This window comes from Polypterus senegalus, chromosome 6 (assembly GCF_016835505.1).
Source record: "Polypterus senegalus isolate Bchr_013 chromosome 6, ASM1683550v1, whole genome shotgun sequence".
Classification (NCBI taxonomy): Eukaryota; Metazoa; Chordata; class Cladistia; order Polypteriformes; family Polypteridae; genus Polypterus; species Polypterus senegalus.
In genome coordinates, this window is record NC_053159.1 from 191,400,576 (window position 1) to 191,427,170 (window position 26,595).

Sequence of the window (26,595 nt, forward strand, 5' to 3'; positions counted from 1 at the left end):
GTGAAAGTGTGACCCAGTCATGGAGTTCCTGCAGTAGGCCCCGGCCTGCTTGGACAGAGAGGGCGGGTGGCATGTGTCGCAGGTACAGGCAGGGGAGTAGGCGAGTGCCAATGTTCAGGCTAGTTGCTAGAGGCATTACACTTTCTTACAGTCCAGGGTTTCCAAATTAAGAGCATGCAGTTTCCAAACATGGATACATTCAATGGGACTCTCTAAAAAGCAGACAGTGGCCATATACTGATCAACACCAAACAAGAAAGCACTTTCTAATAGCCTGTCTGAGTTGTCTTCAACTTGTCTCTTTCCATCTCTCGGTCAGCTGTTTTGCATAGTTTAGATATCTTCAGCCATGTCAATTCATGGCCTTAAGAGTTTTACGTAAAATCGGGTACTATGGGATAAACCTCACAGATCCCAGTGCACACTTCAAACCAATGCCCCCAGTGCAGTAACAGGGACACTGTGCTGCTAAAATGGTGCAGTCGTTAGGACGAGACGTAAAACAGAGGTCCCGACTCTCTGTGGTCATCCTTCATAAATATAAATATAAATCTGTATGTTCAATTCTTCATAATAACTATTCACAGTGGCTCTAAAATCCGTACTGACCCCTACTCTCTCTTCCGTTTCCTTTTCCGGTCTCTTTGTGGTGGCGGCCTGCGCCACCTCCACCTACTCAAAGCATCCTGATGCACCAACATTGATGGACTGAAAGCCAGAAGTCTACGTAACCATCATCATCATCAGGTCCTTCCATGAAAACCCTAAATACAAAGAGGACTGTTTGATTTATGTTAGGTAGATTGCCCAGAGGGGACTGGGTGGTCTCTTGGTCTGGAACCCCTACAGATTTTATTTTATTTTTTTTTCTCCAACCTTTGGAGTTTTTTTTTTTTGTTTTTTCTGTCCACCCTGGCCATCGGACCTTACTTATTCTATGTTAATTAATGTTGACTTATGTTTATTTTTTATTGTGTTTTCTATTTTTCTATTCTTCATTTTGTAAAGCACTTTGAGCTACATTTTTTTTTGTATGAAAATGTGCTATATAAATAAATGTTGATTGATTGATTGATTGATTAAGAGAAAGGTGTTTCCAGATGTCCTGGCTAAATCGTCCATCACGGTCTATCTATACATATCCTTCTATATAAAACCGGCGGGGAAATATCCTTCCGTCCCGTGAGTGCTACGCAGGCGCGGAGTTTCACACACGCCCGTCCATTTTGCAATGCACGATGGGATTTGTAGTTTCGTTTTTCCAGGTAACAGATGATTTTCTACTCCAGACTGTGCGATATCTTCTTCTTCTTCTTTCTTACTATATAAAAGCGGTCGGGATTGTCCTTCCGTCCTGTGAGTGGAAAGCGTAGCGGTATTTCGCTTATCACAGACTTGCTACTTGCAGCTTGCGGTACGAAGCGACATGATGTGAGCAGAGTTCTGGTGCTCCCATCGTTCCCTTGCATTTGTGCGCGATGCGCTGGAAAAACAGACAAAATTATGTCTCTGGAAATAATTAATGTTGATGGAGTACAAATGTCTCACCGCGTAGTAAATATCAGGGGGGTTCAAAAGGGCGACCTCAATATAGAAAAAAAAGTTTCAATTTCATCACAAAAATAACAGAAACTACGAGTATTAAAGTAATACCGCTCAAATGCAATATAACCAAATTAATGAGTTTGTATAAAATATCAAATTGATCTACTTATTGAATTGCCTTAAGAAGTGGTCAACTTAAAAGTCGGTTGCTTTAAAAGGCGGGTCAGCCTAGTAATTCACTAAGGGTAAGCAAGACGCATGCAAGACAGAGAGCCCCGCTTGCCAACCAACTGTAAGACCATGGGATACACACGACAGGGCCAGGCCCACCAACTCACAGAGCCCCGCCCGCCAACTCTAACCCTCCTCCCGTGTCATGGGATACGCATGACAGAGCCCCGCTCGCCAACTCTAACTCTCCTTCCATGTCCATAAACCGGTCCCGCCCACACGCAGCCGACACAGCATTTCTTGCCAAGCATCTGCAGTACGCTTACAAAATAAAGGAAACTCTACATGCAGCAAAAATTTACTTCTCCAGCTAGATTCCATGTACCAAACCCTTCGCTAAATCATATAAACACATGCATGAAATCACTCAGTCCAATCCAACAGCATCTGTACGAATGCTTTTCGAGGAAAACCCAAGGCAGGATTTACGACGATACAACGCCCTGACACGACATACCAATGTTGCAGCGATTTTCGTCGGAGAAGATGGCGAACCGCCCTCCGAAAGGGACATTTGCATCTGTCCCATAGGCAACTCCTGTAAACAGATTTCCACGCTCAATACGAATTGCGATCCTATGGTTTACCCACTTTTATTCCCTTACGGAGACATTGGCTGGCACAAAGATTTACAACATGTTCCCGATAAAAGAACCGCCAAGCGAAGAAGGCTTACTCAATGCCAATTTTACACGTACAGATTAGCAATGAGGAATATATTTAGTATTTTGCACTCCGGCGGCAAACTATTCCAACAGTACCTCGTAGATGCGTATGTTAAAACAGAGGGCGCGCATCTTTTTCAGGTTGTTATTGATTATCTTTACGTAATCGAATTTCATAAGCGCGGCCTTCCTCATACCCACATGCTGTTTACTCTTCACAATAATTCTAACAACCAGTCTTCAGCCATGGTCAGTTGTGTGTGGCTTTTTCTAGGGTTAGATCTTGCAACTCATTATCTGTCTTCACCACCAAAACACCTATTCACACCTGCGTCTTTCAAGAAGTATTTCTTTCTTCTTGATTTCTGAATTCTTTTCTCACCATTTTCCATTCCTATTCTATGCTATGGCAGGCTTCAGCTAGTTCGTTATAACCCTCTAATCTCCCCCTGCTTCTACTTGGCCAACTCCCTCTCTCTTCCTTTACCACCTAATAACGAATGTGAAGTAAGGGCGCTGGGGCAAAATGGCTGCCGACACATCATCCAGGTGGGTGCTGCACATTCGCAGTGCCTGAAGTGGCTCCCCAGTCACTTATGTAAAATGCTTTCAGTGTGTTGAGAAGCACTATATAAAAGCAAAATCGTCTTCTTCCTCTTCTAAAATAGACACACAATTTGTCAAACACTTTATAATGAGGCAGTGGTGGATGGTTAATTCCAGGTGACCTCAGAAATTTGAAACTGTGAAAAATGGACTCCCTGTAGCTCAGAAGAAAGGGCCAAATTAAACTTGATTATTTGCCCCACATGCCCAACACCTTTGACATTTCTTAAACAACAAGCAGTTCATCCTGCACAATGGAATCCAACGGAGTTTTACAAAACTAACAAACCCTCTCCACGATTTCACCACATGTTAGAAAACACAACCAGTGCGCCTGCCTCTCTCTGTTAGACGCATGGAGGTCATTTCTCGAGACTGCTGGTTTTTGTTAACTAGGAACTCTAAGATGGGTGTGAAGTACCACAAGCTGTAAACGATACTAAAAAAAAAAGCTCCAGAGATAAGAAACTACTGAAATGAATCTTCAAAAGCGATACGCACAGTATGCATCTGCAGTAACATGATAATGTCACCTAAAAAAAGACGACACCCCTCCAGCCAGGATAAAGAAGTGTCACTTGAGTTACGGGTCTTGTTTAGTGGCTGACATACAAAAACCTTTAATGGAGGTTCTGACAATGGGAAACATCTTGGCTTCCTACCGTTTTTGTACTTCCACTCAAGGAGATGGTCCAGTGTTTCTATTCCAGCTTTTAAAACTATAATATTTTTGTAATAATCAGTTTTATTTTATAGAAATGTGTTTTGTAAATTTGCAATGCTAAAACATGTGCTCTCACGGTCTTTGCTATACAGTATGGAAATTTGGTTTATTTCTATGGTGCTGTGAAAACAATTTCCCCCTTTCTGCTTCTCTCAGCTTTTGTATATTTGTCACAATGAACAGCTTGAGATCTTTCAAGAAAATGTAATTTGAGACAAAAGGAATCAAAGTGAACAAACAGCAGCACTTCTTAATGGTTATCCAACACCTGTATTACCTGTGCGAAAAGGTAATTGAACCCTTCATTACTCGCTGTAATAGCTAACCAAAGCTCATTGTTAGATTGACTCCATTGACTGACCGGGAGCCAGCCCTGCTAATCTAAACCTCACCATATATTGAGCCTCACTAAGACCGTGAAGTCATCACCACAAGAAGAACACGAGGCCTCGATCAAAGACGGGTGCTGAAACTTCTCAATCAGAAAAATTGGCAAAGCCATTTCTAACTCTTTGGTACTCCAGTGCTTCAGTGCCCAGAGGGGACTGGGTGGTCTCATGGTCTGGAATCCCTACAGATTTTATTTCTTCTGTTGTTTTTTTGTTTTTTCTGTCCCCCCTGGCCATTGAACCTTTCTCTTATTCGATGTTAATTAATGTTGATTTATTTTGTTTTATAACTGTGTCTTTCATTTTTCTATTCTTTAATATGTAAAGCACTTTGAGCTACTGTTTGTATGAAAATGTGCTATAGAAATAAATGTTGTTGTTGTTGTTGTTCACAATAAGAGAGTGATTACCTGCAAATGGTGAACATTTGAAACACTGGGGACTCTTAACAGGAAGGGCAAAAAAAAATAACAAAGGCACACTGAAGAGTCATTTAAGGGGTCACACAGGACCACCGAAGAACATCCAAAGAACTGTAGGCCTCCTCAGCCTCTGCGAAGGTCAGTGTTCAAGACTCTACAATTAAAAAAAAAAAAAAAGAGACAGAGGAAAAACGGGATTCATGGGAGGATAGCAAAGTGGAAACCTCTGCTATCCAACAGTAACATCAGGGCAAACAAACACCTAGATCAGGGGTCCTCAATCACGGTCCTGAAGGTTTTTGCTCCAACCCAATTGCTTAATATGAAGCCTTTACTGCTCAAGTGACACTTCTCCTTCACTATAGTGGTCTCGCTCATTAAGATTTTGAACCCTTATTGCTTATTTTAGTCTTAAACAGCCATATTCTTGGTTTTTAAATCGCTCTTAATTAGCAATAACAAGCAAATGCCAAAAGAGACCCGCATTTCTCCATTTATACCTGTGTGATTTATTATGCACTGTTGGGTTTAATTAAACACTTGGAAGGAAAGTGAAGATAAAAAAGAAGGACTGAGAATTACAATGAAATCATTTTAGCCTTCAAATCATTTGAATGATCCCCTTAGAAAGGGGAAGAAAATTGAGGATATGAGAATGAGCTGACATGGCAGAGTTAAAGCACCAACAAGCCATGAAATTAAATTATTGGCAAGAATTTCTAATTAAGCAACCGGGTTAGAACAAATACCTGCAGCCACTACGGCCCTCCAGGACTGGGATTGAGGACCCCTGACCTAGATTATCACCAAGCCTTGAAAATAAAGTGCTATGGAAAGTCGATTCAAAAGTAGAAGTCTCTAGACAACACAGGACCCACTATGTCTGGCCTTCGACAGTAAGAACATCAGACCTACAATAAAAGATGGGGCTGCTGGTGTGATGAGGGTGGGGATGCTTCAGAAGACTTGCCATTATTTAAGGGACAAAGGAAGTTTGCACTTTCTTGCACACCAAGATTGAAAGATGAGATAAGACAGGAGACCCCGTGGACTGTGATGTCTGCTGATGACATTGTGATCTGTAGCAAAAGTAGGGAGCAGGTAGAGGAGACCCTGGACAGGTGGAGATATGAGAGGAGAGGAATGAAGGTCAGTAGGACCACTAAGACAGAATACATGTGTGTGAATGAGAGGGAGGTCAGTGGAATGGTGAGGATGAGGGGAGGAGAGTTGGTGAAGGTGAAGGAGTTTCAACACTTGGGATCAACAGTACAGACTAATGGGGACTGTGGAAGAGAAGTGAAGAAGAGAGTGCAGACAGGGTAGAGTGGGTGGAGAAGAGTGTCAGGAGTGATTTGTGACAGACGGGTATCAGTGAGAGTGAAAGGGAAGGTCTACAGGACGGTAGTGAGACCAGCTGTGTTATATGGGCTGGAGAAGGTGACAATGACCAGAAAGCAGGAGACAGCATCTTTAACTCTGCCACCTCCAGCTCTAAGATTTGCATTGGGTGCGACTAGGATGGACAGGATTATTGATATGCATTTAACTAATTTGCTGAATGAAATGAAATTCTAGGAAGTGTTCATTTCTAATTATTGCTGCTAAAGGTATTGTAACAAAGTACTGAAATGACAGCATTTACTAAATTGGATTCCTTGAATTAAGGCTGTAATGACTTGACAACTAGTCAAGTCACTCAGCTTCCTCTTCTCCTACATTGTATTTTGTCTGAGGATATTTATTGTGTAAAACGTGCAAAAAAAAGATATTAGGAAGGGGAAAATACCAGTGTACCTTACATAGTCTACTTCTATTTCAATTACAGTATTCATCGGTAGTGCTGTTCACATAGTGATGGCTCAGAGATCTTACTCATATATATTTACAGTTATAACCCAGGCTGGCACACGATAAAGGAGCCTGGCACCCGTTTTAAGCAGCGTCAAATGTATTCAGGTGAAGGTCACAGGAAGCACCCACGCACGTGTGGTTAGTTTCATTATCTGCGTGTTGCAGAGAAGTCACACCGCCGTAATGACTGGAGCTCATCGGCGCATCTGAATTAATTATCTGCATAAGAAAGGGACGTGTCCATGAGAGTCATGTGCCTCACCTAACAGGCACAAGTCTAGAACGGGACAAAAAAAAAAAAGGGACCGAAGAAGGCGACAGCAGGGAGAAACCTGAGGAGGGCAGATGTCCAGGACTGAGCTGGAGTTACAATTTTAACATTGCATTTTAGGACTGACCATTTAAAGTCTGCCTATTAAATAGAAAAATCAAATCCCTTCCCCATTTTAAATTTATTTTATGTCATAAATTATTGCCTTTCAAAGCTATTTCAGTAACTAGTCTGGGAAAGTAGTGCAGCTGCTTCCCCCGTACAGAGGGTAGTCTTTTATCCACGTTATTTATTATTATTTTGTGGTTCTCTGTCCTTTCCTAGTTTCACTTCAGTGTAGACATAAAGAACTTAAATGTGCTTTTATTTTTTTTTTTTAACCAAAGGTTATAAGACAGGGAATGACTGCAGGGATTTATTTATATTAATTAGCTGTAAGGGGTAATTATGGGTCTCTCTCTCTCTCTCTCTGGGATCCTTTAAATTTTATTTTAATAAAGACTAAGGGGCTTTGCCCCCTGCTCACGTCGCTCGCCAACCCCCCTGGGCCTGTGCTACACACCAGCCACTTCGCGTCTCTGCCACTCACATTGTGAAGAGGGGGGGCTGAACGCACCCCCAAGGAAACTCCCTCTTAAACGGGGATACCATGGGAAACAAATAGGAGGTTAAAAAAATAAAAACAAAAACTATTTGCTCGAACAGCTGCTGGTGTGATCGCCATCTCACTTGGCACTTCAAACATTTAAAAGCCTGTACAGCAGCTGTCCATTTGTCTCACTGCCTTGTCTCTCTTTCCCCCCCAGACACCCTCTGAATACTTCTGTCATATCACCTATATCCACATTTTTGCTCTCTCTTCGCCTTTACCTTATCGTCAATATCGCATTGAAATGTGATTCAGTTTGGAATTCCATCGTGACAACGCAACGTATAACTGCCCGTGAGTGAATATCGTTTCTCTCTACATGAACTGTGCCTGACAATAGCATTCGCACAAATGAGAAATGATTGAACCGTGTTTGTGTGTGTGTGGTTGTAAATGTTTTAGACGTGGGCAGGATTTTTCCAAATCTCTTTGCATAAAGTCTTGTAGGGCCTAAAATTTTCTCTTGCGGGATTTTGCTTTCACCAAACAACAAATCTTTTAATTCTCGCAGATAAGCCTCTTGATTGGGAAGAAACACTACTTTTTATTTCCCTGATGGCAACACGAATTAGACAACCTGCAAGTCTCCGACTTAAAGTTTCAATCTGAAAAATATACTCAATCTCTTTTCGCTGTTCTGTTATTTCACCGAGTAAGAATTTCCATTTGTTTGCACTAATGTGATCTTTACTATCCTTTTTTGAGACTTTTGGATTTTCGTACTTCCTTTATCTCTAACCTGCCCTGCATGTGTACAGCACCAATGTTTTTGAATTCTTTACAACGTTCTACTTTGTCATCTACTCTTTGTCTTTTATTTGCAGCCCCGGGCCTGGTTAAATCTCTTGGCACAAAGACTCGTCTCGCTGGACGTGAAAGTGTCTCTCTGAGAAAAATCAAATATCGACTCCTTCCAAGATTTTTTTTTTTTTAATAATAGAGAGAAATAAATAAAGTGCTTTCTACTGGCAACGTGCTATCATTACATGCTCCAAACCTACTTATAAAATTACTTCCGTCTCTTCAATAATTTCTCGAACAGGAAACGGCTGGCTGCTTAGCCACTCGAAAATCTGCACATAAACCTCAACATAAAGCATTAATCTGGGGGTGTTCTTTGAAGAGTGACGGCAAAATTGAATCACTTTGCTTCTTCCTATAAATGCAATATGAATTCACTTGTGTCGTACAAGTTTATAAATACAACATATAATGGCTAAGAAAAAAAGAGTAGCACAGCGTTTTGTTAGCACTGCAACCTTACAGTTTCAAGAGGCCGGGTTCAAACCTCGGTCCGCTGAACATACGTCACTCGTATGAAGTCTTACACTCGTATCCAAAGGAACAGAAGTTATGTCAACTAGCAAATAACTTGGTTTCATATGAGTGACCCTGGCCTGGAATCAGGTTCAAGGCTTCCTCCTGCCTCGCGCAGAAAATTTCCCCCATGGATTCTGCCTCCTTGTACGATAGCTAATTACGAGGGGCGTTTAATTATAAGCAGAAATTTTCATGCTCTGTTCTTATAAAGAGTGCAAGATAGACATGACTTATTGGACAAACGCATACATATTTGAACTTGTCGTTAGTAGTGATAGCTGCTCTTTCTCCCCTTTAACTGGAGGTACAAAGTAGTGTTGCGCAGAAAATTATTATTACATTTTTGACAAATGAAGGAGTCATTCCATCTCAAGATTTATTCTTATGACTTAAAAATCAATTTGGGAAGGAGTGTCACTCTCTCCCAGTCTACAGTGTATGACTGGTACAAGTCATTCAGAGAGGGACTATCATGTCTTCGGTCCACTGAAGGAATTGTTTAGGGTTAGGGAAGAAATTCAATTTGAATGAGGAGGTTAACAGCGCCATGCAAGAACGGGTCAACATGCAGTCAAAAGACTTCAACTCTTCTGGGATTAAGAAGCTTCTTGAGCGCTGGAACAAGTGGATTGCATTGGCAGGAAGACTACATAGAAAAATAGTGTGCAAGTCGATTCATTGTGTTCAATAAATAAAGCATAGCTCGTACATTCCTGTTTATAATTCCGTAAAATGCAGGCATGGAATTAACTCAATGAATGAATGGCCTAAATTTTTTAATTTGCCAAGGCGTGGTGGACTGGATGGTACTGCAGCCTCAATCCTTCAATACATCCATTGGGGTTGCACAGTGTACCAGTAATGGAAAGGTACCAGAAAACCCAAAATTTAAAATGGGACGGTACCACCATTTTGGGATTTTCGGTAGTGCAAGTAAACCTCCTTTCAATCCCCTGTCCACCCACAACACTCTACAACCCACTACTGCAGTTGTGGAAAAACATTTGTATTTGAAGGCATCAGGAAATGAAACTACATGCTTTAATGCGAGCTGTACTTCATTAAGCACCCCACCATACCCCCTGTACTTCATTAAGCACCCCACCATACCCCTGTCGCCTTATTGTCATCTGGACTTCACAGCTATCTATAGGGAAGCGGTTCATAGTGCTGTGCGATGGCCCAGCAAACCACGCAAGAAAGCAGTAATGTGTGGGTTTTGGACTAATTCGTTACAGGTACCGGAACTGAGATCCAAAAGCAGGTATCAGATTTTTAGTACCGATCTAACACGACTACCGCCAAGAACCAAACCCCAGACTGCCCACGCAATTGGAATGTCTTTACTTATAGCAAAGGCTAAGGAAAAATCCACCTCTCATCTCCCGTGCTCACCGCCTTCTACAGAGGGACTAATGAAAGCATCCTGTGTGGCTACATCACTGCCTGGTTTCTGAGTTGCACTGTCAGGGATCACAAGACTCTGCAGAAGATAGTGAGGCCAGATCATCGAAATCTCTCTTCCTTCCATCACATACTGTATGTGTACACTACATTTTCTTTTTTTAACATTACCATATATACTCTTGTATAAGTCGGGTCTTGAAACCCCCAAAAAAAAACTCGATCATAAAATCAGACCCCGACTCATACACCCATTTTTTTTTTTTTCATCTTCTTGCCTCCTCCACTCTCGCCCCAGTTTCTCAGACACATTGAATTTTGTTGTAGCAGCACAGTTACCAATTTCTTTCGCTACTTCAGCGACGTTTAATTTAAAACCAGCTTCAGATTTTCTTCCGATCAAGCGCTCCATCGTAGATAAGGGATGCTCTTACGATGAAGGTGTATGAGGGTGTGAGCTACAAAAAAAAAAAAAACGCAAAACAGTGCAAATGTCGCTACAGAATAGTTCGGGTATTACTGTGTGGTCACGTAGGCACAATACTGAGAAAAAAAAAACGGCAGTGCGCCCCGTGGTTACTCTCTCAGGTGGGCATTAGCATATCGTAATGTCTTGGACCAATAGCGCAAGTCTTCTGCATTCGACTTATACGACCGAGATTATAAAATACTGGAAATTATACGGGACTTATCCGCGGGAGAACTTAAAAGCGAGTATATACGGAATTCTGTAGGAAATTGCCCAGGACACAAAAAATGTTAAAATGGAGTTTGTGCTGATTGCATTTTTTTGTTCACCTTAAAAAGCCTGTTGAATGTATGTTAACTGTATATTGTATTTATTTGTTATTGAAACTAATAAAGATTACCGTAAATGTATATTTGTGCAGAATCGATACTCTTCCTTCTATTTGCCCATTGATATTTCCTCAGATGTACAATCTATTCATATGCACTGAGCTAAGAGAACTCACATTCAACTTCTTAAGAATACTGACACAATACGTCAGTGCTGGGGGGCTCGACGGGATTGCATGGGTGTGGTTTCTTAGGTCAGCATTGGGGGGCCCATTTTGTACTGGGTGGGTGGGCTCAATGGGACTGCATGGTTGTTGTTTCAGAAGTGCTTGAATGGAAGCTTACTGCTGTTATCACTCCCACAAATGCTTAAATGCTTGACATGTCTCATTGATGCTCATTTTTCTATTGATTTGAATTCAACATCACATGAGCAGCACGGCCCATCAACTTCCAGTTACGTCACTGCAAGTGGATAAGCTAAATAAACTAAAGCTGACTGACCCCCTACATCTGTTGACCACAGGGGGTACAGTCTGTTACAGAAAGCACCAGGCCTCAGGCAGTCACAGCTATTACTGTGCGTCTTTGTTGCATGACTTGCTTCTACGTGTCAGAAGTGCCGCTCACAGGGCATAGCCCATTGGCACGGTTAGTTTTTACTTCTCAGTTTTCACAATTTGATATTACCACCAACAGAACCCCAAACCCAGTCTAGCTCCCAACCAACCCTTTTTCCCAGGAGACAAAATTCCCAAAAGGTGGCAAGAGCACTCATATATGACTAGAACACGTTTTAGAGAGCCAACACCTTCCTGTCTTCAGTGCTACTAACAAAGACTTAGGATAGTGAGGCCAGACCATCGGAATCTCTCTTCCTTCCATCACGTACTGTATGTGTACACTACACGCTGCATCTGCAAAGCTTCCAGCTTTGTGGAGGACCCGACGCACCCCTCAGGTACCGAAGTATTCAGGCCTTTACTACCAGAATGTGTCAAAGTCTTCCCTCAAGCCAGAAGACTCCTAAACACTCAGGGACTAGACTGATAACATACACACCTTCCCACTCAACTAGATCATTTCTTTATATTTATTATCACTGTTACGTTCTTCATTCTTCCAGTTTTTATATTTGCATCTGTTCCTTCTATTAAAATATCATCACAACCTGCTAAAATATGTACTGGTTGGCGCTGCACTGTCTTCATTTGTACCACGGTCTGTCTTTGCACTGTCCTGCAATGTTTTCTACTTGCTTATTCTTTATTCCAAAATGGATTAAATTCATTTTTTTCCCTCAGAATTCTACACAAAACACCCCATAATGACAACATGAAAAAAGTTTACATGATATTTTTGCTAATTTATTAAAAATAAAAAAACTGAGAAAGCACATGTACATAAGTATTCACAGCCTTTGCCACGAAGCTCCAAATTGAGCTCCGGTGCATCCTGTGTCCCCTGATCATCCTTGAGATGTTTCATTGGAGTCCACCTGTGGTCAATTCAGTTGATGTGACCTGATTTGGAAAGGCACACACCTGTCTATAGAAGGTCCCACAGTTGACAGTTCATGTCAGAACACAAACCAAGCATGAAGTCAAAGGAATTGTCTGTAGACCTCCGAGACAGGATTGTCTCGAGGCACAAATCTGGGGAAGGTTACAGAAAAACTTGTGCTGCTTTGAAGGTCCCAATGAGCCTAGTGGCCTCCATCATCTGTAAGTGGAAGAAGTTCGAAACCACCAGGACTCTTCCTAGTGCTGGCAGACCATCTAAACTGAGCGATCAGGGGAGAAGGGCCTTAGTCAAGGAGGTGACCAAGAACTCGATGGTCACTCTGTCAGAGCTCCAGAGGTCCTCTGTGGAGAGAGGAGAACCTTCCAGAAGGACCACCATCTCTGCAGCAATCCACCAATCAGGCCTGTATGGTAGAGTGGCCAGATGGAAGTCACTCCTTAGTAAAAGGCACATGGCAGCCCGCCTGGAGTTTATAAAAGGCACCTGAAGGACTCTCAGACCATGAGAAACAAAATTCTCTGGTCTGATGAGACAAAGATTGAACTCTTTGGTGTGAATGCCAGGCGTCACGTTTGAAGGAAACCAGGCACCGCTCATCACCAGGCCGATACCATCCCTATAGTGAAGCATGGTGGTGGCGGCATCAGGAACTGGGAGACTAGTCAGGATAAAGGGAAAGATGACTGCAGCAACGTACAGAGACATCCTGGATGAAAACCTGCTCCAGAGCGCTCTTGACCTCAGACTGGGGCGACGGTTCATCTTTCAGCAGGACAACGACCCTAAGCACACAGCCAAGATATCAAAGGAGTGGCTTCAGGACAACTCTGGGAATGTCCTTGAGTGGCCCAGACTTGAATCCGATTGAACATCTCTGGAGAGATTTTAAAATGGCTGTGCACCGACACTTCCCATCCAACCTGATGGAGCTTGAGAGGTGCTGCAAAGAGGAATAGGCGAAACTGGCCAAGGATAGGTGTGCCAAGCTTGTGGCATCACATTCAAAAAGACTTGAGGCTGGAATTGCTGCCAAAGGTGCATCGACAAAGTATTGAGCAAAGGCTGTGAATACTTATGGACATGGGATTTCTACATTTTTTTATTTTTAATAAATTTGAAAAAATCTCTCAAGTAAACTTTTTTCACGTTGCCATTATGGGGTGTTGTGTGTAGAATTCTGAGGAAAAAAATGAATTGAATCCATTTTGGAATAAGGCTGTAACATAACAAAATGTGGAAAAAGTGATGCGCTGTGAATACTTTCTGGATGCTCTGTATATGCACTTTATGCTAAAATGGGAAGTTTCTCTGTAGTCCTGTGTTCTATGTAGCATTGAGGCCCGGGAGGAACGTGGTTTCATTTTGCGGTGTTCTGTACTAACTGTATATGGCTGAATTGACAATAAAAAGCTATTTCTACTACTTGATAGACTGGATGAAAGAGCTATTAAAAGCATGTGTGATATACAGGGGATTCAGAAAGTCTTCAGACCCCATCACTTTCTGTACACTTTGTATTGTTCATTTAATTTTAAATGGATAAATATGCCACACTCTGAATTCAATAACCCATAGCGACAAAGTGAGAACTTGTTTTCAGAAAGGTTTGCAAATGAATGAATGAATGAATAAATCAATCTAACCGCTCCTTCATCTAAATACAGTATTCAGACCCTTTACTGTGGCACTCCAAATTGTGCTCAGGTGCATCCTGCTTGATTTATTGCTCCTTGAGATGCGACTTGAACTTGAATGGAGCCCACCAGAGGCTTAGTGAATTGACAGGACGTCATTTAGAAATACACGCGTGTGCCCGGGTATGGAAGGTTCCACAATTTACACTGCATAGGAACTAACTAGAAAAAGAAAATCCGAACACATCTCTCCAGTTCTGATGTCACTACATTGGTTACCTGTGTCAATTAGAATTTACATTAAAATATGGCTTATGGTTTACAAAGCCTTATCTGCTCCATCCTATATGTTAGAATGTCTCTCACCTTACATTCCAAATTGTAACCTTAGATTTTCAAATGAGTGTCTGCTTAGAATTCCAAGAGCTAAAGTTAAAAGAAGTGGTGAGGCGGGCGAGCGGCCTTCTGCTGCTATGCACCTCAAATCTGGACTAGCCTGTCAATAGGAATTTGCCAGGCTGATACGGTGGAGCTCTTTAAAAAAAAACTGCTGAAAACACATTACTTCAACATGGCTTTCTCATAGCTCAATTTCTGTTTAATCCTGATGCTCTGTATACACATTGAATTCTCATTATCATTCCTGGTGGCTCCACAATCTGTACTCACCCCTACTTTCTCTGCTGTTCTTTTTCTGGTTTTCTGCGCCACCACCACCTGATCAAAGCACCGTGATGTCCCTACACTGATGGATTGAAGTCCACATGACCAGCATCATCAAGTTTTTCCATGTGAATCCTGAAGTCATTGATGTTAGGTAGAATGCCTGGAGGGGGCTGGTCAGGTGGTCTCATGGCCTCGGAGCCCCTGCAGATTTTTTTTTTCTCCAGCCGTCTGCCGTTTTTTTTTTTGCTGTTGTAGTTTCTGTCCTCCCTGGCCATCTGACCTTACTTTTATTCTATGTTAATTAGTATTGCCCAATTTTATTTTTAGATTTTTTCTTTATCCTGTAAAGCAGGGGTGTCGAACTCCAGGCCTGGTGGGCCGCAGGTTTTCATTCTTTTCCTAATCAGTTTTCACTGCTAATTAACTCCTTTTCCCTTCATTTTAATAGCAGTGTTTTCAAGGATTCTGTCCTCTAAATTGATTCCTTTCTTCATTAAAATGGTAGCCAAACAGAAATGAGACGTGAAACGAGCCAACAGTTGAGCAGCTAAACTGGGCTTTCAAACCCCAAACCAGTCTGTTAATGAGAAGCCAATTCTCGGTGTTAATTAAACTCGTTATTTAATTCCGCAGCTTGTTGCTGCTCTCATTCTGCCACAGCAGTCGGCCTGAGAGATCAACCTGAATGAGACCTTCACCTTTCTTTATTTTCAGATATTGCGAGATGGGCACAGGTGAGCTGGTCACGTGGCGGCTCGATTTGTGTCTCATTTTTTTATTTGGCTGCTAATTAAAGTAAAAGAGACAACCAAGAGGCATGAGTCTAGTTAATTCAAATTAAAGCAAAAAAAGAAGTTCATTGGCAGCTAAAAACGGGTCACTAATGAAGAAGATGTTTAGAATGAAAACCTGCAGCTACTGCGGCCCTCCAGGACTGGAGTTCGACACCCGTGCTCTAGCGCAGGGGTTTCAAACTCTGGTCCTGGAGGGCCGCAGTTGCTGAAGGTTTTCATTCTGACCCTTTTCCTAATCAGTGACCAGGTTTCACTGCCAATTGACTTCTTTTCCCTTCATTTTAATAGCCCTGTTTTTGAGGATTCAGTGCTCTGAATTCATTTTTTTTCTTCATTAAATGACAGCCAAACAGAAATGAGACATGAAACGAGTTGACAGACAACCAGCTGAATTGGGGCTTCAAACTCCGACCAGTTTCTTAATGAGAAGCCAATTCTTGCTGTTAAACTCGTTGTTTAATTCCATGGCTTCTTGCTGTTCTCATTCTGCCACAGCAGACATTTCCAAAACTGTTGATTTTCTAAGAAGACCATCAAAATGTTTCGATGTCCTGAGAGATTGACCTTTCTGAGGCCGTCCCTTTTCTTTAAATTTTCAGATATTGCGTGATGGGCACAGGTGAGCTGGTCACGTGGCAGCTTGTTTTGCGTCTCCTTATTGTTTAGCTGAGTCAAGTTAATTAAAACTAAGGCAAAAAGTTAATTAGTAGGAGAAACGGGTCACTAATTAAGAAGATGGTTACAATGAAAACCTGCAGCCACTGCGGCCCTCCAGGACTGGAGTTCGACACCCGTGCTGTAAAGCACTTTGAGCTCCATCATTTGTATGAAAACGTGCTGTAGAAATAAATATTGTTGTTGTAATAGGTTACGGAGTGTAGACTGATGGCAGCTGTATCCATCTACAACAAAATTAAAAAAATAATTCCAACCACATCACACAGTAAACACCTACACGTTCATTTACTTATGGATAACTTGCCATATTTTGTAAATTTTTTTGTCTGCTGCAATTACACATTAATAAAGTTTCTATACAATCTTATCAATAAACTGCAGAAAGGCCAATACTTTCTGAATCCTTCCGGCTGCTCCCATTAGGGGTTATATTCTATAAAACAATTACTGAAGTGTTCTCACACTGCACTGACCCACTGATTATAAATTTTAGGATTTCACAGATATCTTCACCCCATGGGCTGAGCTGCTGTCCAAAAGCTTACACATATACTTCACAAATGGACCACAAGTCAAATAAAGTATTAAGACAAGGTTAGCCTGGCGAGTCGGAGACAGTGATTAATGCTTTGTGGAGTACACTCCATTAGAAGTTCTCAATAAACGTTCAAGAGGGTCCCACAGAAGAAGTGATCCATCGCGTGCATCCACCTTGTCCAGGTCAAGATCACCAGATACACACTCTTATCCGACAACAACGTGTATCAAGGAAAACAAAAAGGACAAAAGCAGAAACAGGAGACACCAAAACCGCAAGATGTGACACAAGCTAAAAGGTGCAGAAAGACCACTGGAAAGTGTGAAACTGAATCTAAAATGCAACAGCACTTCTATCAGCCAAGAAAACGGGGATCACCCTGATCACTACACATCTCAAGCTGTATCCCGAGCCTGACAAACCAGTACGAGGACAGACACTTTAACCACCTGTTATGGCCCGAACGTGGCAAGACACATGGGGGCCGAAAATCGATCCATTTAATTAGTACAATGCACAACCTAAAACTGAGTGCGTGGTGCGAGAGTCAGACCGGGCATAAACCGAAGCAAAAACCCAAGAGTACGGAGCGAACCGGGGTTCAGCCGTCACTCCTTCCCGAGGCTCCAGAACAGATGCGGCTGCCCGGCCGCGGGAGCTCGTAGTCCCATTCTGTATCCCGGGCGGTGGAGAGAGAGATGACTCGGACCCGGCCGGCTTCTCCTCCCGCTGCACGCCGCTCTCCCGGCTCCGATTTTTTTCGCGGGCTGAAAGTTTTCCCGTGCGGCCGTCTTCGGGTACCTCGCGTACCGCCCCCACCACTTCAACCCCACCGCCCGCGAGCTAAACCCGAGGAGACCGTGAAATCCCCAATCCCTAAGCACTTACCAGCGATGTAGTTGGTCCATTTGTGCAGCACTCCTTCCATAGTTCACTGAGCCGCTTTAAAGAAGAGCTTCGACCCCCGCCGGCCAGAGGCGACCTATCAGATGACGATCGCTTTGTTACTCAATAAAGTCGGGCTGAGCGCCGGGCCCAGGGTCGTCTCTCGCATCTTCGCCTTATTCTTGCGAGGCCCCTTTCTGATAATTATAACAATTCTTCTGTCCCAGTGCCCACTAATAATTGGGTTCTGTTTTGCTGCTGCCGTTGCCTTTTTTCTTCTTTCTCTCTCGAATTGACCCCAAGCCGCAGATCACTTCCTGGAGTAGAGCTAACGGGAAAAAGAAGGGCGGGAGGAAGAGCCCAGATTGACATCGTCCACAGCCAATCAAACACAATCAACCCCTGCACGTTTCTTTTTAAAGAGTCCTCCACGCCTACACGTTCCTGTTTCGATTTTATTATATTTGATTCATTGAATAATGAGAGTGTCTTTACAGCCTGTTTACATTTGATGACGAGTATTGTAATCGTTCAGTAGGTATTTATTTCTAAAATAAAAAGGGATGTATTTCGTGATTTTTATGTCCATATTTGATACTTGATTGTCGCCAGGCACCCGGTTGTCGTGTATTTTTGACTAACTGTTCCCATATAAGTGAGCGCTGCGATTGACTGGCTTGATGCTGGTGAGATATAATAGCCCAATGTTTAAAACCACTGACTCTGATTTAAATTAAGCTAAATCTGTGGTTTTGTTTTTGAGAGCATGGTGGCGCAGTGTTCAGAACTGCTGCCTTCCATCGTCACAATCCTCTGTTCATTTTTGTTGAAAAGACTAGCGTCACATCCAGGGAAGGTTGCTGCCTGGCACAGACTGACTCTGGCCAGGAGCAGCCCTGCAATGGGATAAGAAGATATGGAAAAGTAATATATATATACAGTATATAAGGATTTACTATAATTACCGTTGTCTGTCCCTTTCTTCTACAGAACACACTGCTTGATCCTAATCATTCAGGGCATCAGGAATGGCCATTGCACAGAAACAACTCTGCTTACCATTGACAACACACTACAGCCGGCTAGAGCTACGATAATACAGACAGATCTCTTCTCTGTCTTCAACATGGTCCACCCCTCCTTGCCACCCTCTCTGACCTTGGCATCTCCTTGGCATCACAGGAACTGCCCTCAGGTGGTTTGAATTCTACCTCTTGGGCAGATTCTACCCTGTGTGTCCTGGCATAGAGGACTGTCAAGGATGCACCAGGCATTGGTGCTGGCCCTCTTCTCTTCTCTCTATTCACCTCCTCATTACACCCCATCATCAAGTCCCATGGTGCCACTTATCAATGCTATACCTGTCATTCTCTTTAGAGGACCTCACGGTATCAGGTAGAATCTCTGAATGCCTTACTGATACTGTAACCTGGATGAAGGATCACAATCTGGCAAAGTAAGACCATCTTGTTATCTCAGCTCGACTATCCATTCGGCACTCCATCTCTGCTCAGCCCAGCTCATGATTATCAATGCCTGCCAAATCAGTATGCAACCTTGGGGTGGTGATTAGATAGATAGATAGATAGATAGATAGATAGATAGATAGATAGAAAGGCACTATATAGATAGATAGATAGATAGATAGATAGATAGATAGATAGATAGATAGATAGATAGATAGATAGATATGAAAGGATATAATAGATAGATAGATAGATAAAGGCACTATATATAGATAGATAGATAGATAGATAGATAGATAGATAGATAGATAGATATGAAAGGCACTATATTATAAATAGATAGATAGATAGATAGATAGATAGATACTGTAATAATCCCAAGGGGAAATTCCCATACTCCAGCAGCAGCATACTGATAAAGAACAAAATTAAATTAAAGAGTGATAACAATTAAGGTATAACAAACAGACAATAATTTTGTAAAATATTAACGTTTAACACCCGGGATTAGATAATCATTTTAATCCAAAGGAGAAATTCAGACGCATACAGCAGCAGGAACATTAAAACAAGGACACAGGCATTTTACAGATGTGTCACAATGGTATTTCAAAATAAACTTAACGAATGCATTGAAATGCCTGATAGCAAGCAGGCCGGCAGAAAAGACCCCCAGAGCTATTTCTTTGCACAAAGGAGTGGAATAAGCAGGGACGTACGGTCAGGGGATGTCCTTGTGAAAAGTAAAGAAACGAATAATCCACCCATCCATCCATTATCCAACCCGCTATATCCTAACTACAGGGTCACGGGGGTCTGTTAATAATGATAACATAATATGTGCAAAGCATACAATTATTCAACTCAAAATGATATATCGAGCACATCTGTCTCGCCTGAAACTCACCAAAATGTTTCCCAGGCAGGATCCAACCTGTGAACGCTGCAATCCAGTCCCAGCCTCACTGGGTCACATGTTCTGGGTCTGCACCAAATTAACATATTTTTGGACCAAAATTTTTAATTACCTTTCAGACAGCCTTGGTCTCACAATCCCTCCTAACCCATTAACAGCTGTGTTTGGGGTTCTTCCAGATGGGCTTAAAGTGGAGAAGGACAAACAGACTGTGATTGCATTCACTACACTCTTGGCACTCAGACTTATCCTGATAAACTGGAAGAACCCAAATTCTCCTCTTTTAAGTCAGTGGGAAACCGATGTGTTATACTATTTGAAATTGGAAAAAATCAAACACTCAATTAGAGGATCAGTACAGATTTTCTTTCAAAACCTGGCAGGATCTAATCAATAATATTTTAGAATAAGCTCTTAAAGCACCGAGGAAGTAATTATTTCCACATTTCTTTTTCTTCTCCATTCATCTCTATTGGCCTATCAAACTCATCAATTTAGGTATGTTTACAAGCCTTAAGTTTTACCCCGTTGGCCATGCTCTCTCTCTCAGGGTTGGGGGGTGACTTGTTCTCAATCCTATTTTTTGTAAAAATTGATCAATTTGTATGGAATGATTATAATAAAATTAATTTAAAAAAAATATATAAAAACTAGGGGCGGCATGGTGGCGCAGTGGTAGCGCTGCTGCCTCGCAGTTAGGAGACCCGGGTCCTCCCTGCGTAGAGTTTGCATGTTCTCCCCGTGTCTGCATGGGTTTCCTCCCAAAGACATGCTGGTTAGGTGGACTGGTGATTCTAAATTGGCCGTGGTGTGTTTGAGTGTGTCCTGCAGTGGGTTGGCACCCAGCCCAGGATTGGTTGCTGGGATTGGCTCCTGTGTTCAGATTCAACGGGTTGGAAAATGGATGGGTGGATATAAAAAATAATGATAAAATGAATTTGTCCACTGTGCTATAAATTTGTTTTCTGTATGATTCCAATAACTTTAATCATTTGTATAGTCAAAATCGCTGAATCTACGCATTTCCCGTTCAAACAGAGTAGAGAAATGTGCGTTGTGGCAGTGACGAACCTCATCTCCCCTCAGACTGCCCTCTCCCTCGCACTCTGACGGGATTGACGTATATGACTGGCGCGTGCCTGTTGCTGTCTTTCTGTATCTCACCAATATAAGGTTTATTATACAGCCTGACTTTCCACAGTCTGGCTAATACTGTATCTTTAATGAATATGTGTGACATATTTAGTCCTGCTGATCGGACATAAAACCGCAGTAAGAGAGAAGGTACAAAGTTAGGCAGACAGTACCGTGCCGCCCTGAAGGGGGCGCATGTGAGCCCAACAGGTGCTCGTTGCTGCTGTTCTTCAACGCCAGAGGCGCCGATAAGCTAGCGAGATCAGAAAGTCAAGTGCACTGCAACGGGCCGTTCATTTTTATTTTTTGTTCCGGCTGACTGCCAAAATAGAAGATTAAGATTTTTAAAACTAAAGGAAAATAAGGTTGGACTTTTAGAAGAAAGTAATGGAGATTTTCGAGGAGAAGGATAGGCGCATGGACTTTATTTAAAAATAAAGGTAAGACCATAAACGGTTTTCAATTTTATAAAAAAAAAATGGGATCAAACTAAGAAAAAAACAATCCAATTTTTAAAAACTAAATACTTAAATAAAATATTCTTTTGTTTTTCTTGTTATCCTTTTGTTGATCAGTCTCTATTAAAATTGCTTAAAGCATTAAAATAAAAAAACTTTTAAAAAACCTAAATATTTCAGTGAAGGTCAAATTGAAATCCGATTTTTTGTATATCACTCACTACTTTCATTTGTATTAAATGAGTATGAATTTTGTAATTGCATTGGCAAATCTAGGACACATGGAGGGTGAGGAGCAAATGTAACGTTCTTTCTTAGCCAAATATGAACCTTACCTGTGTGTGTAAAGAATGCTGATGAGATATGAAACATAACCAGTAGTCAATGTGCAGGCTGCCAACTGAATAGTGAATAAGCTACTCTTTTGGGTTCCTATATTTGTACATCTGACTCTGAAGGAGTCACCTGCCATGAATCTCACCGCACGTCACTGGGAATGAGCCCATGGTTAAACGTGTTCGGACCTCCTGGAGGGGATTTTTCATGATGGCATCCAACTTTGCCACCATCCTCTTTTCTACAACAGTTTCCAGTGTGTCCAGGGTTCAAACCTGTGATGGAACAGGCTTTCCTGATAAGTTTGTCCTGGCATGGTGCTCCTTTTGAGCTCAGGTTACTTCCCAGGAGAAAACAGCATAGAACGCCACACTGGCTACTATGAACTGATAGAACATTTCCAGCTGCTTGCTGCACACATCAAAAGCCCTGAGCCTCCTTTGAAAGTCCAGTCTGCTCTGCCCCTTCTTATGCAGAGCCACTGTGATGTCAGACCAGTCCAGTTTGTTGTTTATGTGGACCCCCCGAGGTAGTTGTGGCTCTGCACCACTTCCATGTCCTCCCCATGGATAGTGACAGTTCTCGGATGCTCCTTGACACACCTATAAAGTCCACCACCAGCACTTTTGTAACCTGCTCAGTTGCAGGGTGTTGTCAGTGTACCACAAGACGAAGTCGTCCACAACCTTCTTGTACCCTGACTCGTCTCCATTATTAATGCAGCCTATGATGGACGAGTCATTTGAAAATTTCTGGAGATGGCCAGCACTGGTATTATACTGTTGTGTTGAGGGTGAACTGGAAGGGAGACTGGACAATTCCCTGAGGTGCTCCAGTATTACACACCACCATTTCAGACACACACAGTCCCTCAGCCTCACAAACTGCTGCCTGTTGGTCAGCTGTCCTCTCAGTCTTGTAGATTCACTCCACACAGCATGATCATATCTGACAGAACTTGCAGAACCACTACTGCTCCAGACTTTGGTCTTGTCACGTCTGGACTGCTGCAACTTTCTGCTGGCAGGAGAACTGGCATGTGTCACCAAGCTGCTGTAGATGATTCAAAATGCAGCGGCTCAGACGAGGTGGGCACGAGTCACCCCTCTCTTCAAATTCCTGCATTGGCTCCCTGTAGCAACACATATTAAGTTCATATGCTTAATGTTCGGAATGCAAGTGGGGGAAAAAGACAGAACTGGATGTCTACACACCTGTTAACAGACCTGGTGTGCTACTAAAGCCTAGCAGAATGGGAAATGCCCACATTGTACCTCAAATATATTTAATACAAGTAATGGCGTACTGCACGATAACGTGCAGTGAATATACTTGACTACTTGACTTGAGCATTCCTAGTTTTCCTCCTCTTTCTTTCTCTGTCTCTGTTTAGTATTCGTTTGCTCAGAGGCTGGTGCGCTTGGTTCCTGAGCAGCTCTTCTTTTCTCCACCCTAGCGGCCCGCTGCTTCTCTTCTTTCGTCGGCATCTTTTCGCGTTAAAACTGATTAAGTTAGTTTTTGTGTTGCAATTACTTAGTACGTTTTCTTTCATTTTTCACTTAAGCTGGCACTAAAGTCTTCAATCTGCCTCAAGAATGATTAGTGAAGGTGGCAGGGAATGAGAACGGTGCCCATATGCATGCACCGCACGGCCACCCTGCTGCGCTGCCGACAATTGATTCTACAATAAAATTAAATAAAAATAAAAAGAGTAATAAAAATTATCAGCCGAAAGCGGATAGTAGACGTCACGTAGTATATGAGTACCAAATTTCAAGTCAATAGGTGAAACGGTTTGCAAGTTACAGGCGATTTAAAATCCTGGACATTCAAACGAATAGCTACGGTAGCGTATTATATAAGAACATATAGCGTGGAGTTTGCATGTTCTCCCCGTGTCTGCGTGGGTTTCCTCCGGGCGCTCCGGTTTCCTCCCACAGTCCAAAGACATGCCGGTTAGGTGGATTGGCGGTTCTTAATTGGCCCTAGTGTGTGCTTGGTGTGTGGGTTTGTTTGTGTGTGTCCTGCGGTGGGTTGGCACCCTGCCCAGGATTGGTTCCTGCCTTGTGCCCTGTGTTGGCTGGGATTGGCTCCAGCAGACCCCCGTGACCCTGTAGTCGGATTCAGCGGGTTAGAATTTAAAGTATTACACATAGGAAGTAAAAATATTAGGTTTGAATACACAATGGGCGGTCGGAAAATCGAGAGTACACCTTACGAGAAGGATTTAGGAGTCGTAGTGGACTCTAAGCTATCGACTGCCCGTCAGTTTTGAGAAGACATTAAGAAGGCCAACAGAATGTCAGGTTATATAGCGCTTTAATGTGTGGAGTACAAGTCACAGGAGGGTCTGCTCAGCTTTATAACACACTGGTGAGGCCTCATCTTGAGTCCTGTGTGCAGTTTTGGTCTCCAGGCTACAAAAAGGACATAACAGCACTAGAGAAGGTCCAGAGAAGAGCGACGAGGCTGATTCAGGCCTACAGGGGATGAGTTATGAGGAAAGATTTAAAGAGCTGAGACTTTACACTTTAAGCAAAAGAAGATCAAGAGGAGACCTGACTAAAGTGTTTAAAATTATGAAGGGAATTAGTCCAGTGGATCAAGACTGTTATTTTAAAATGAGTTCATCAAAAACACAGGGACACAGCTGGAAACTTCTTAAGGGGAAATTTTGTACAAACATTAGGAAGTTTTTCTTTACACAAAGAACGATTGAAACTTGGAATAAGCGACCAAGTAGTGTGGTAGACAATAAGACCTTAGGGGCTTTCAAAACTCGACTTGATGTTTTTTTGGAAGAAATAAGTGGACAAGACTGGCGAGCTTTGTTGGGCTAAATGGCCTGTTCTCGTCTAGAGTGTTCTAATGTTCTAATGTTGATATTTCTTCAGATTTATATATTAAATGAATTTATAATGTGTGGTGTACAGCCGGGACGCCTATATAATGGAAGGACTCTTGGGGGGAGAGATATTGTGTCTGTGGATAGGGGCTTAGTGGCGCCCCCTTGTGGTTACAACACTGAGGTGTCTGAAGCTGTCTACCCTCTCCAAATTAGTGTAGCAATGCCTATGTTGTCTTCTCTAAACTCCACAATCAGCTCCTCTGTCTTTCTGAAATTCAGGGGTAGACTGCTATCTTGACACCACTGTGACAGAGACTCCACATCATCAGGTGAGCCTGCTCATTATTGTTGGAGATCAGGCCCACCTGAGCTGTGACATCAGCAGACTTGACAATGCAGCCATACAGTCAGAAGTGTAGAGGGAGTATAGCAGACGTCTCAGCACACAGCCCTGTGGAGACCCTGGGTTAAGGCTGAGGTGTGATGACCTGTGCCCACCCACTTGAAGCACCTGGGGTCTGCCTGTCAGGAGGTTAAAAAACCAGCTGCACAATGAAGAGCCTAGATGCAAGTCCCTGAGCTTGGTGATAAACTTAGAGGGGTTTATTATGTTAAATGCCAAGCTATAGTCTATAGACGGCATTTCTATATACTGTAACTCCTTCTCTGGCTGTCCAAGTGGGCCAGTGCTGTATTAAGGATTAAAGTGATGGCATCTTCTGTGGATCTACTGAATGGCATTAGGTGGTTTGGCAGAGAAGCAAAAAGTAATTTTTGATTAGCCTTTTAAAGCACTCCATTACTATAGGCGTTAGTGTGATTGAACGACGGTGGTCATTTGAGCAGGTTGGACTTGCTTTCTTAGGTACCGGGACAATTAGGGATCTTTTAAAGCATGTTGGTACGACAGACTGGGTTAAGGAGAGATTAAATATCACTGTGAGCACTGGTTCAAGCTAGTCACCACTGATCTTGGAAACCTGTCCTGGAACGCTGTGAAGGATGTGACGCTGCTGATCTGTAAATATCAAGGCCTGTTGGTTAAGAAGTCCAAAATCCAGCTTCAGAAGGTTAGTACTCTGACCTAAATTGAGGACTTTGGTGGTCGGCTTTGCTGGTGTGAAAAGCTGAGCTGTAGTCTATAAACAGGACTCTGCCAGAGCAATTTTTATTATTCAGATGGCAGTCGTCATAGGAGCACATTACAATAATCAAGTTGGCGTGTGTTGATTTTTTGTGGCAATGATATACAGTACATGATTATTAGGTGATTTCAGATTTATTCATCATGTATTATTGCTACTGGTCTGCATAGGGTTCCTCCTATTATTTCAAGATACACAGTTTAGGTGGATTGATGAGGTTGAACTGGTATGTGTGTACACTGCAATAGCCTGGCACCCGTGCCCAGGGACTGCTCCTGTCTTATTCCTCCTGCAAGAACAAACCTCAGCTTCCTCAAGACCCGGCTCTGGCTACGCGGCTATAGAAAATGGATAAATGGCTGGTAGACAAGGTTTACTAACGTGTTTCAAAAGCCCCAAGAAAAAAAATAACAGCAAAACCCTCTTGTTTAACTTTTACTTTTAGTTCTCTGCTGTGATTGAAGAGTATGTGTGATATGCTACATATTAATTCAGTTGTTCGGTTTTATCGACTCGTCCACCGACAGCATTAAGAAGGCAAATTGGCTCAAAGGGGGAAGGCCAAGCTAAAAAGGTGAGGTGCTTTAAAGAGAGGCGTGTCTTCCGTAAAGGAGGGGGCGTGGTAAAGAACAGCCCGCCCGCTACCATAGGACTTCGATGCGAGTTGGGGGCGTGACTTTTCCTGTAGGGGGCTG

The 26,595-nt window shown here is 42.5% G+C and overlaps 1 protein-coding gene across 1 annotated transcript in view; it reads right to left on the reverse strand.

Moving 5' to 3' along the window:
* The window catches only part of plekha3 (pleckstrin homology domain containing, family A (phosphoinositide binding specific) member 3), a 51,786-nt gene extending 33,844 nt beyond the window's left edge, over positions 1-17,942 (reverse strand). The window contains exon 1 of the mRNA XM_039757776.1: positions 17,601-17,942. Coding sequence (XP_039613710.1) covers positions 17,601-17,640 — 40 coding nt within the window. The 5' untranslated portion in view covers positions 17,641-17,942. The remainder of the gene's footprint in view (positions 1-17,600) is intronic.
* Positions 17,943-26,595: the final 8,653 nt, after the last annotated feature.